At 44.2% G+C, this 13,584-nt stretch overlaps 1 protein-coding gene across 1 annotated transcript in view; it reads left to right on the top strand.

The window, feature by feature from the left end:
* CORO2B (coronin 2B) overlaps window positions 1-13,584 on the top strand; it is a 153,206-nt gene that overhangs the window by 84,115 nt on the left and 55,507 nt on the right. Inside the window, exon 2 of the mRNA XM_082253019.1 lies at window positions 12,500-12,700. Coding sequence (XP_082109145.1) covers window positions 12,500-12,700 — 201 coding nt within the window. The remainder of the gene's footprint in view (window positions 1-12,499; window positions 12,701-13,584) is intronic.

Here is a 13,584-nt window from a genome sequence, read left to right as displayed (position 1 = left end):
AGACTAAGAGGTGGAGGATTCAGGGGAGCCACCAGAGGAAGTGTTCCAGTATTACCCAGTATCATCCCATTATACCAATATACGCCAATGATCAATTGGCTATAGCGCTCGGATTGTTTGTTCTTGCCCCATTGATGCTATGCAATGCCCCCATGCCACCATTACACTTAAGCCTAGTACACATGGGCTGCATGTTGGGTGATATGGGCCGTTTGGCAGGCTTCTGTTGGACGAGCATGCTGGAAAACCAGCAGTCAACTGACTCCCGATCAGCACTCTCAGCCAATGGCTGGAGTGTTCTGGCATGGGGCCCGTCCCCCTGTCAGAACACAATAGCACAACAGTGAGATCGCTGTACTAACATTGGATTGTTAGTACAGCGGCTCCAACCGGAGCTGTCAGGTTTTTTTTTCGGTTGAGCAACTAAAAACTAGTGGTGTGTACCAGACTTTAGCTATTTCTGTCTGGGAGCTTCTAATGACATGACGGAGGATTTAGTATCTGCACTACTTATCAGGAAGAACATCACAGCACAGTTTCTAATCTAGGGAGGCCCAGAGCAGCGCAGCAAGCAGGATGTGTCAGGGGACTCATCTTTTCACAGCCTACAAAATTACTTTTTTTCTAAAGGAAGACAGATTGCCTATTATGTGTATAACAGGATGTATTATTATAGTGCAAGAGTATGAAATTAAAATTCAGAGGTCAGGTCAGTGAAATTTTCTTCCAATAGAGGCCTGAATATAAAGTTTATGTTATGACCCACATCTTTAACAGCACCCCCCCCCCTCCACTTAGATCACAGCACCCCCCCCCCCCTTTACATCACAGCCCCACCCTTACATCACAGTTCCCTTCCTTACATCACAGTTCCCTTCCTTACATCCAGGTCTCTTCTTTACATCACAGTTCCCTTCTTTATGTCACAGTTCCCCCCTTTACATCACAGTTCCCTTTCTCACGTCAGAGTTCCCCCCTTTAAATCACAGCTCCCTTTCTTACATGACAGTCTCCCCCTTACATCACAGCCCCCCCCCCCTTTCTCATCACTGACCCCCTTTACATCACAGTTCCCCTCCTTACATCATGGTCTCCCCCTTACATCACAGTTTCCTTCCTTACATCATGGTCTCCCCCTTACATCACAGTTCCCCTCCTTACATTATGGTCTCCCCCTTATATCACAGTTCCCCTCCTTACATCATGGTCTCCCCCTTACATCACAGTTCCCTTCCTTACATGAGAGTCTCCCTCTTACATCACAGTTCCCTTCCTTACATCACAGCCTCCCTTTCTCATCACTGACCCCCCTTTACATCACAGCTCCCTTCTTTACATCACAGCTCCCTTCTTTACATCACAGCTCCCTTCTTTACATCACAGCTCCCTTCCTTACATCACAGTTCCCCTCCTTACATCACAGCTCCCTTCCTTACATCACAGTTCCCTTCCTTACATCACAGCTCCCTTCCTTACATCACAGCTCCCTTCCTTACATCACAGCTCCCTTCCCTACATCACAGTTCCCTTCCTTACATCACAGCTCCCTTCCTTACATCACAGTTCCCTTCCTTACATTACAGCCTCCCCTTTACATCACAGTTCCCCTCCTTACATCACAGCCTCCCCTTTATATCACAGCCCCCCTTAAATCACAGTGTCCCCTTTACATCACAGCTCCCTACATTTATATCACAGTCCCCTCCTCCCCCTTTACATTAGTCCCCCCAGCATCACAGCCCCCCTTTACATTAGTCCCCCCTTAACATCACAGGTTTCCCTTTACATCACTGCCCCCCCCTCCCCCCCTTCAAAATAGTATCCCCTCCCTTCACAGTCCTACCTTAGGCAGCCAATACATTGATAATTTTTTTATGAGTTGAACAAAATAAAATTATCCAATTCCCCTATCCACACATTCCCAATGTGGATGGCGGACTCCTCCCAGCTGCGCTATTGTGTTCTGACAGCGGGAGACTTCCCCTCCATCAGAATGCAATGATTAGACTTGCTGGCTATAGCCGGCAGCACTGATCATTCGGCAAAAACATAGTTACATAGTTAGTGAGTTATAAAAATAAGCTGCGCTGTGAGTTGAACCATCAACTGAAATAGTCCATAAATGTCCAATAACAAAATGTGAATGTGGAGACTTGTGCAGATACCGCTTACCAAAGGGCTGATTAAGGGAAGCCAAATGATGAATATTTCCACTTGTCCTCACGGTTGTGACACAATGTTTCTCCCAATACCAATGTGCATCTCATCAATAGGACATTAAAAATAAAAGAAAAACAGACACCATAGTGTAAATCCAAAAATTAAATGGGAATAACACCAGATATATTGAATCGAGCCTTGTTCAGGTACCGCTTACCAGAGTTCCAACAAAAAATGGCCAGACAATAAAGGGTAACTCCGGACCCGCCTCAGAAGTTGGGGATCAGGGGACCTCGTGATAACGGTGTGGATCTCCAGCAGCATGTAGGTTGGATTATAGAAGATAAACCAAGGCAAACGCCATAGCGTAAAACCACAAAAACAAAAAATGACAAAAGCAAACAACACCCAAGTGATGTGCACACAGCAGGTCTCATGCAGAGGAGAGTCAATGCAGATAAATGAGTGAGACACCAACCACCAGGCAGACTCCGTAGGTACCCCTTACCAAATGCTGTATAAAAAAAGGCAGGCAAAATAATGTGCAGGATAACTATCCAATGAAGATGGCTGCTTACCAGATGGATATGGAATAGAGCGTGGAAAAGGGAAGGAGACACCGAACATGCAGACCGGGTGAACGATGGCATGTATAGGTACTCTTACCGACTCCACTAATAAAAAGGCAGGGGTGCAACTGACTCGGCTAGAGCTTCCAATGGGGACTCAACCAGCTCAACAAATAGATAGGTAGGGAATCCAATAGCTGAAACCTCCACTCAGGACTTCTCCAAAGGGCTCAAGTTGTAGATCAAAGGTTAACCGGGGAACACAGAGGAGAGAGCCATAGCGTAAAACCCCAAATAAATTTATTGTACAAAAAAGAAGAACACTTACAAAACGTCAGAAGATATGTGCATGAATGGAGAGGGATGTACAAGCCGCCGGCCGGACGGCTCCGCTCGCCCGTCCTTCGTAGGTAGATACGTGGGGATGACGTCAGCACGCCGCGTTCTGATGCGTTTCATCAGAGATGATATTCTCAAAGGTACGGGTGGCGTGCTGACGCCACCTTTAAATAGCAACACAATCGATGACCGGAAGTTCCCTTGCCGCCATCTTAACTATGGTAACCCGGAACCGGAACATTCGGCATGGACCGGAAGAGGATGTAAAGAAAAACAATAACAGTAGCCATCGTAAATCCCATAGGGGGACTAACCCTAAATTTGCACTAGCCACCACAATATGTAAACACATATCGTACAGTCAGACCACAAAACCAAATGGGCCTGGATCACAGCCCTTATGGTCAATGTGCAAAACCACAATGAGAAGAATAAATAAATGAGGCAATAAAATAGTTAGCCTAAATATAGGATCCGCTACATATGAGAACTTCCGGTAATGGATTCTATTGTGTAATTCTCATAGCATCATAGGAAACAAAAATAAGATCACATTAAACTAGATCCTAATTATGAATTTAGGCTAATGTAAACATAAAATGAATAATATACAAATGAGTAGTATACATTACATACATAAATTAGTAATTACAAATAATTGTGAATATAATTAAAAAATATAAGATAAGAAGGTAAATCGCATTCTTCTCCAAATCCAATAAGCATTGGAAGGCATAAAAAACACCAAGTTAGTGAGGTTGAAAAAAGACACCAGTCCATCCAGTTCAACCTATGATGTGTGTGTGTATGTTTTCAGTTAACCGTACATTGTATACCCCTGTATGTTGTGGTCGTTAAGGTGCCCATCTAATAGTTTTTTATACCTATCAATGCTCCTTACTGATACCACTGCTTGTGGAAGAGAATTCCACATCCTTACCGCTCTGACAGTAAAGAACACTTTACGCAGTTTAAGGTTAAGTCGCGTCTCTTCTAATTTTAGTGAATGGCCGCAAGTCCTTTTATATTCCCTTTTGCTGAAAAGTTTGTTCCCTATGCTAGGGTCACCAGTACGGTATTTGTACATTGATATCATATCCCCCCTCAATCGTCTCTTCTCCAGAGAGAATAAGTTCAGTGCTTGTAGTCTTTCCTCATAGTTGGGATCCTCCAGTCTCTTTATTATCTTTGTTGCCCTTCTCTGGACTCTCTCCAGTTCCAGTATATCCTTCCTGAGGACCAGTGCCCAGAACTGGACGGCATACCCGAGATGCGGCCGGACCAGAGTCTTGTAGAGTGGGAGAATTATCATTTTATCTCAAGAGTGAATCCCCTTTTTTAGTACATGCCAGTATTCTATTGGCTTTGCTTGCAGCAGCTTGGCATTGCATGCCACTGCTGAGCTTGCCGTCTACTAGGACCCCCAGGTTATTTTTCATCTTAGATTCCCCCAAAGGCTCTCCACCTAGTGAGTAAATTGCGTTTGTATTTCTGAAACCCAAATGCATTACCTTACATTTTCCAAAATGTAACCTCATTTGCCATGTAGATGCCCACCACATTGTTTAGTTTAGGTCTTCTGGTAAGGTTCCCACATTCTGCGTAGAAGTTATTTCCCTACCTAATTTAGTATCGTCCGCAAATACTGAGATTGAGCTGTTTAGCCCATCCTCTATATCGTTTATGAATAAATTAAACAGAATTGGTCCCTGGACAGATCCTTGGGGGACCCCACTTTCCACACCAGACCATTCCAAGTACTCCCCATTTATCACCACCCTTTGGACTCGCCCCTGAAGCCAGCTTTTAATCCAGGTACTCACCCTATGGTCCATACCGACGTATCTTAGTTTGTACAGTAAACATTTGTGGGGAACGGTGTCAAATGGCTTTGCAAAGTCCAGATACACCACATCCACAGACCTTCCTTTATCCAGAATACACCACATCCACAGGCTTTCCTTTATCTAGATGGCAGCTCACTTCTTCATAGAAGGTTAATAAATTGGTCTGGCAAGAGCAATTTTTCATGAATCCATGCTGATTAGTACTAATGATACAGTTTTCATTATTAAAGTCTTGCATGTAGTCCCTTATCATCCCCTCCAATAGCTTGCATACTATTGATGTTAGGCTAACCGGCCTGTAGTTCCCAGGGATATATCTCGGCCCTTTTTTAAATATGAGTACCATGTTGGCTTTTCTCCAATCAGCTGGTACCATCCCTGTCAGTAGAATATCCATAACAATTAGGAACAATGGTCTGGCTATCACCTGGCTGAGTTCTTTAAGGACCCTCGGGTGCAAGCCATCTGATCCCGGTGACTTATTTATGCTCGGTTTTTCAAGTCTAGTTCCTGAGTCTGTCTTCTGTTAACCATGAGGGTGCTTCCTGTGACGTGTTATTAAATTTAACATTACAGTCTACTATACAGGTTACTGTATCCCCCCAATTCCTTTGTGAAGACTGAGGAGAAGAATTTATTTAGCACCTTCGGCTTCTCTCTGTCCTTTGTAGCCAGATTCCCTTTGTCATCCTTTATGGGGCCAATGTGTTCTGGCCTCACTTTCTTACTATTTATATACTTAAAGAATTTCTTGGGTTTTTTTTTTTTACTCTCTTCCAACAGGCTGGTTCTACAGAAATCGATTTACAGATCGACTTGTGTACAACCAGCTTGTCCATACATGGATCGCAATTCGGCTGGTCCCTGCTGAACTGGCCGAGTTTCATTCCATGTATGGCCAACTTTACACAGAGGGCGGGAGGTGCAGCAGGTCTTCATAAACGGCAGGAGCTTCCCAACTTTGCATGTTAACAAGTGAGTGATTGGCAGGCAGCAAGTACAGTGGTGATCGAAAGTTTGGGCACCTCAGGTAAAAATTTGTATTAATGTGCATAAAGAAGCCAAGGAAAGATGGAAAAATCTCCAAAAGGCATCAAATTACAGATTAGACATTCTTATAATATGTCAACAAAAGTTAGATTTTATTTCCATCATTTACACTTTCAAAATTACAGAAAACAAAAAAAATGGCGTCTGTAGAAGTTTGGGCACCCTGCAGAATTTATATCATGCACTGCCCCCTTTGCAAGGCTGAGACCTGCCAGTGTCATGGATTGTTCTCAATCATCGTCTGGGAAGACCAGGTGATGTCAGTCTCAAAGGTTTTAAATGCCCAGACTCATCTGACCTTGCCCCAACATTCAGCACCATGGGATCTTCTAAGCAGTTGCCTAGAAAACTGAAACTGAAAATAGTTGACGCTCACAAAGCTGGAGAAGGCTATAAGAAGAAAGCAAAGCGTTTTCAGATGTCAATATCCTCTGTTCGGAATGTAATTAAGAAATGGCCGTCATCAGGAACAGTGGAAGTTAAAGCAAGATCTGGAAGACCAAGAAAAATATCAGACAGAACAGCTCGCAGGATTGTGAGAAAAACAATTCAAAACCCACGTTTGACTGCACGATCCCTCCAGAAAGATCTGGCAGACACTGGAGTTGGGGTACACTATTCCACTATAAAGAGATACTTGTACAAATATGGTCTTCATGGAAGAGTCATCAGAAGAAAACCTCTTCTATGTCCTCACCACAAAAATCAACGTTTGAACTTTGCAAATGAACATATAGACAAGCCTGATGCATTTTGGAAACAAGTTCTGTGGACTGATGAGGTTAAAATTGAACTTTTTGGCCGCAATGAGCAAAGGTACGTTTGGAGAAGAAGGGGTACAGAATTTAAAGAAAAGAACCTCTGTCCAACTGTTAAGCATGGGGGTGGATCAATCCTGCTTTGGGGTTGTATTGCAGCCAGTGGCACAGGGAACATCTCACAAGTAGAAGGAAAAATGGATTCAATAAAATTTCAGCAAATTTTGGATGGTAACTTGATGCCATCTGTGAAAAAGCTGAAGTTAAAGAGAGGATGGCTTCTACAAATGGATAATGATCCTAAACACACCTCGAAATCCACAGGGGATTACATCAAGAGGCGTAAACTGAAGGTTTTGCCATGGCCTTCACAATCTCCTGACCTCAACATAATTGAAAATCTATGGATAGACCTTAAAAGAGCAGCGCATGACAGACAGCCAAGACATCTCAAAGAACTGAAAGACTTTTGTAAGGAAGAATGGGCAAAGATACCTCAAAGAAGAATTGAAAGACTCTTGGCTGGCTACAAAAAGCGTTTACAAGCTGTGATGTTTGCCAAAGGGGGCAGTACAAGATATTAACTCTGCAGGGTGCCCAAACTTTTGCAGACGCCATTTTTTTGTTTTCTGTTATTTTGAAAGTGTAAATGATGGATATAAAATCTAACTTTTGTTGACATATTATACAAATGTCTAATCTGTAATTTGATGCCTTTTGGAGATTTTTCCATCTTTCCTTGGCTTCTTTATGCACATTAATAAAGATTTTTACCTGGGGTGCCCAAACTTTCGATCACCACTGTACTTGCTGCCTGCCAATCACTCACTTGTTAACATGCGAAGTTGGGAAGCTCCTGCCGTTCATGAAAACTGCCCAAAGTGCCCAAACTTTGATCACCACTGTAAACATGTTGGCCCTGAAGTTGATATGTTTAAAACAGAAAAAGAAATGTAAGGATTTGAGTGACTTTGACAAGAGCTGAAAAAGCTATGAAGGTGTCAGAACCTACAGCGTATTGCAGTTTGTTGTGAATGGGACTGTGTAGCTGCAGACCTCTCAGGGTTATTATTATATTATATTACATTTTTTTTTTTTTAAGTTTACTACCGATTATACATATACTGTTAAAGCACTAAAAACTATTATTTCTATTAACAGGATCTCTTTAGTAGCTGCAACTATTCCTAGTAATGTTTGTAAAATTTTTGCAACAAAAGCTACATATATTACCAAAAGTATTGGGACGCCTGCCTTTACACACACATGAACTTTAATGGCATCCCAGTCTTAGTCCGTAGGGTTCAATATTGAGTTGGCTCATATAACAGCTTCAACTCTAATGGGAAGGCTGTCCACAAGGTTTAGGAGTGTGTCTATGGGAATGTTTGACCATTCTTTCAGAAGCACATTTGTGAGGTCAGTCACTGATGTTGGATGAGAAGTCCTGGCTTGCAGTCTCCCCTGTAATTCATCATCAAGGTGTTTTATCGGGTTGAGGTCAGGACTCTGTGCAGGCCAGTCAAGTGTCTCCACCCCAAACTCGCTCATCCATGTCTTTATGGACCTTGCTTTGTGCACTGGTCCAAATCATTTGGTTGAGGGGGATTATGGTGTGGGGTTGCTTTTCAGGGGTTGGGCTTGGTCCCTTAGTTCCAGTGAAGGGAACTCTTAAAGCATCCGCGTACCAAGACGTTTTGGACAATTTCATGCTCCCAACTCTGTGGGAAGAGTTTGGGGATGGCTCCTTCCTGTTCAATCATGACTGCGCACCAGTGCACAAAGCAAGGTCCATAAAGACATGAATGAGCAAATTTGGGGTGGAGGAACTTGACTGGCCTGCACAGAGTCCTGACCTCAATCTGATAGAACACCTTTGGAATAGATTTAAGCGGCGACTGCGAGCCAAGCCTTCTCGTCCAACATCAGTGCCTGACCTCACAAATGCGCTTCTGGAAGAATGGTCAAACATTCCCATAGACACACTCTTAAACCTTGTGGACGGCCTTCCCAGAAGAGTTGAAGCTGTTATAGCTGCAAAGGGTGGGCCAACTCAATATTGAACCCTACGGACTAAGACTGGGATGCCATTAAAGTTCATGTGCGTGTAAAGGCAGGCGTCCCAATACTTTTGGTAATATTGTGTATATTCTTTTAAAAAAGAAAAAACAAATTTGACTTCCTCTAGGTGTTGATTATTTTTCCAGGGATGTAAATCTGTGTGTATATGATAACAGTGAGCGATAATGGAATGGATCCCCCAGTCTGTCCCGGTGAAGAACAGGGAGACCCATAATGATGATCTGACGAGGAAGGAGACAGCCATAAAATTAGCACTGATAGAAGATATGTGGAATTGGGGTGATTACGAAAATCTGGGCTAAAAATAGTTCAGTCTTTTCATTTTGGCCAAAGGTCACAGTGATGCCGAGGATCCTACAGGAAATGGTTAACACTTTATGTTAGCGGGTAGAGCTGTAAAGAGAGGATCATTGTAAGGAATATTGTAGGATGGGGAATAGGGGAAGGGTGTGTGGCCCTAGACAGTAGATCCATTGTCATCCCGCACCCTCAGGCACAATGTGTCCTCCAACATGCATGTAATACAGACCATGCTTTCAGTAAGGACGCTCAAGCTGGGGTTATGTCTGACCCTGTGCCATAGTCATAAATACCATACATTGCCCAATGCTTTGGGTCTTGTCCTTTGTTACTCATTGTGAAATCAGGAGGCACGCACGCGAAAAAACGCCTCGGGTGCATTCTTCAACAGTGCATATGTACTCTTCTGTTTTCAAACTACACTTCAACTTTTCACTTTTATTATTTAGATTAGACCAACTGTCACGTACCTGGTAGAAGAGCCTGACACAATGAAGAAGACCTCTCTTGCACCTCTGACTCGTGGCGCCCTGCTAGAGCAGACAGGTGGCGCCAGAGTACAGAGTGGCACAAGTGCCTATTGGTCTTGCCAGCAGCAGAGCTGGATGGAAAATGTGGATCAAGCAGAGGAAGGCTGTCAGTTGACCGCAGCACGTCAGGAGTGCAGGATGGACACCAGTAAGCAAGAAACAGGAGCTGACTGACACTGGCGACAGCAGACGGCACAGGCTGGTAGCAGACAGGCGGTGAGCAGGCATCAGTGGATTGTAGGCAGCAGGCAGTCCAACAGCGATAGGAACGGAGGCAGAGTCAGACGAGCCGGGTCATACACAGGCAGACAGATCAGGTGCAGATGTGTAGGCAGAAGCGAGGTCAGGAACCAGGCCAGGTCAGTAACAGATCAGTGATTGCCTTACACTGGAGCCAAATAGAGATTAATATGCCCGCATTCCAAAATCAATACATACAACAGGAAAAACCCTCTGGGTGGGACTTTTAAGGGCAATGGGTAGACAAAGTATAAATTTCAAAAAAGTATAAGAAAATATAGGAAGAGAGAAAAAAAGGAAAAAAATCTCAAAAAATATATATGAAGTTTATTGCATGAAACATATAAAAAGATCACATGAATCCAGAGAGAACCTCCGGATGGGTTAAAACAAAATGATGCGGTTACACAATGTCATACACAACACCTGACAAAAGAAGGGAGCATATTGTGAAAAACATAGATAGCTAAGACCCAACGCGTTTCAAAAATGGTGAGGTCAAATTCTTCCTCAGGGGTCTACATGAGCATGGCTATGTACAGATGTCTACAATCACAAATGCTCTGGTGTTTGGAATGAAATAACCGCATGTTTAAAAGAACCAAGTCAGAGTATTTCATATAAGGCTGAAATCAGTCAGTACCAGAGTGGGCCACTGGCCAAGATCCTGGGCACCCCCAACGTCTACAAGGGGCATGAGTAAGAGACCTCCGCTTTTCACTGGAGTATCTGTGAAGTACTTGATACACAATGCAGAGGGGTTTATAATGCAAGGTGATCCACAGACCAGTACCAGAAGGGAGGCCAGTGTAATATATATATCACATAAGACCTGGTTTGAAGCAGCTCATCAGCCCGTGACCACACACTGCTGAGTAGAGGTAACAGATCAGTGGAGCAGCAACAAGGGGCATAGGCAAAAGCGAGGTCAGAGGCAGGCCGGGGTCAGTGCAGGTAGAGTTCAGGAGTGGTCAAGACAAGCCGGGTCAGTAACAGTAGTCAGATGCAGAGTAACAGGATGCATGTACTGTATTCACAGGAACGCTGTAGACCAGGGATCCTCAAACTACGGCCCTCCAGCTGTTGCAGAACTACACATCCCATGAGGCATTGTAAAACTCTGACATTCACAGACATGGCTAGGCATGATGGGAATTGTAGTTCCTGAACAACTGGCGGGCCATAGTTTGAAGACCCCTGCCCTAGTGCTATGTCCAAACTATGGCCCTTCAGCTGTTCAGGAACTACAATTCCCATCATGCCTACTTATATCTGTGAATGTCAGAGATTTACAATGCCTCATGGGATGTGTAGTTCCGCAACAGCTGGAGGGCCGTAGTTTGAGGATCCCTGCTGTAGACAATACAGCACTGAACTATAGCACAGGCTCAATTTAAATAGCCTGCTAACGTGAGCAATTAGATGCACATGTGTGGGCATCTGCATGAGCATGTGGACCTTTCCTAAATGCTTGTAAAGGACCATGGATTAGCTTGTGCCTATGCACAGGGCACCATCCAGAAGAGCCACCCTGTCTGCTGGAATGCCCTTCCTGACACCAACTCCACTAAAAACATATCCTGGGTGGGATGGGTTGTAACTTCTGTCCATTTTTTTAAATTACTGTCTGCCTATTTTTGAGATTTCCCCTGACTTCCAGTCAAGACCAGAAGTGAAAAAAAAAATCTCAGACAGAGATATTAACAAAAAACACATTTTTAGTAGAGTGGGGAAGGCTTAGAAAGTCTAACATTGCATTTATTGACTTCCTCTCTGACTGACACCCATCACTTATGGGTGTCACAGGGGCAGGAAGTGAGGAAAGTTTTCCACAATGTCACAGAACGGCCCAACGGCCAACGGAAATGATAACTCTCCCCCTCAGAAGCTTGTGGGCCCTGATGCAAAAGTTGACCTGGGGACCCCCCAATATCATCCGCCTCTTCCACTGCATGCTAAAATACTCCCACCGTGCCCCAAGATACCAAGAATGTTGGGAGGTGTGCTACTTACACAAGGATGCTCTTTAACTGTATGGTAGCTGTCTCTCTTCTCTCTCTCCTCCTGCCTGCTGCACATGCAAACAAGACGGGGCAGGAGGCCACACTGAGCTTGTATGTAAAAGAGGAACCTCAGAGGGCCCCGCTTGGGCCCCGTGTGGGATGGGTGGGCCCTCTGACTTCCAGATTCACATACAAGCTCACCACTTTCACAGAGCATTCCGCCTGCCAGTGCCACCACCTTGTTTGCACATGAACATTTGAGTGGGGCAGGGAGGGGCAGTACTGGGCTGGTCAGGGAAATTGAGCAGAGAGTGCACCGCTGGGGGAAAGATTGCACCGCTGGGGGAAAGGGCTTACTGATCTACCTACGCAGGGTGACGTAACCCCTTCTCCCCAGCGACACAGTGTAAAATCGAATGTGGTTGGGAGGGCGCATGGGTAGCATGGGCATGGTTGCCATTATGACCTTTGCGCTCAAACTCTGCCCATGTTTGCCTCCCATCTATCCAAAAACTAAAATGAAAGTGTTTGGTGTTGAGCTTTGAAGATATGTCTCCATCAATCATCATCATGTGTTTACTATACCATAGTGCTAACAATGCCATTTTTATCTTCTCCCAGATGTCGTGGCGCCCGCAGTATCGCAGCTCTAAATTCAGGAATGTGTACGGCAAGGTTGCAAGTCGAGAGAACTGTTATGAATGCATACCCATCACTAAGAACGTGCATGACAACTCTTTCTGTGCCGTCAACTCCAAGTTCCTAGCCATTGTCACCGAGAGTGCAGGAGGAGGTGCATTTCTGGTAATTCCCCTCCACCAGGTGAGTGGCACAAGTTATGTTTTATTCTATTTGACAAATTGGAGACTAATGGGCCATACACACTATAAGATTTTCTGAAGACTTTTTCATTTAGACTTACCAAAACCATATAATATGAGGTCAGACCTAAACACTTTCAATTTGTATGCAATCTGGCAGGCCCTTGCACTACATAGAAAAGGTAAATCTGAAGGAAATCTAACCACAAAAATTGGATAGTGTGTATCCAGCTTTATGCCTCGTACACACGCAACGATTGTTGGCCGTGAATTTTCGGCCAACGTCCGATCGGCCGATTGTCTACTTGTTAGTATGATGCTTCCGACAACTGACTGCGACTTTTCGGCCGAACAAAATCTGGTGTGCATGCTATAAAATTTTTGTTGGCCGTCACCACAACGGCCGATTTTTCGTCAGTCAGTACAGATTTTGGCAGACAAAAATCTGATGAGCAAGACTGGGCATGCTCAGAGAAGAAAAAACACACGGAAAGTAAACCAGCACATGACATCACTTCTGATGTTGGTTTTTGTTGGCCAACAAAAGTCCAGTGCAAGTCTAGAGCCAACACAACCAACACAACAACACTGGACAAAAGACGGCCGATCGGTCGGCCAACAATCTTTGCGTGTGTACGAGGCTTAAGACCAGAATACATCAAGGCATTATATAATGAAGGAACCTCTGTTGATAGCCTCTCCTTCTGAAATTGCTATTTGCCTAGCTGTCATACTTATCAAGCAGCCTCTGGCAGGAGATGTAGAAGATGAGTGAAGATACAGGAACACAATATAACAGGTGCATACAATTTATATAATCTTTATTACAGATCCATCAAGACAAGGGGAAATCCAATATACAATGGTTCATGAGTTTCAGCCCCT

Source organism: Pelophylax lessonae, assembly GCF_965119305.1.
Source record: "Pelophylax lessonae genome assembly, chromosome: 4".
Lineage (NCBI taxonomy): Eukaryota > Metazoa > Chordata > Amphibia > Anura > Ranidae > Pelophylax > Pelophylax lessonae.
Note: the sequence above shows the minus strand (reverse complement) of the source record. Positions and strands in the feature narration are given on the sequence as shown.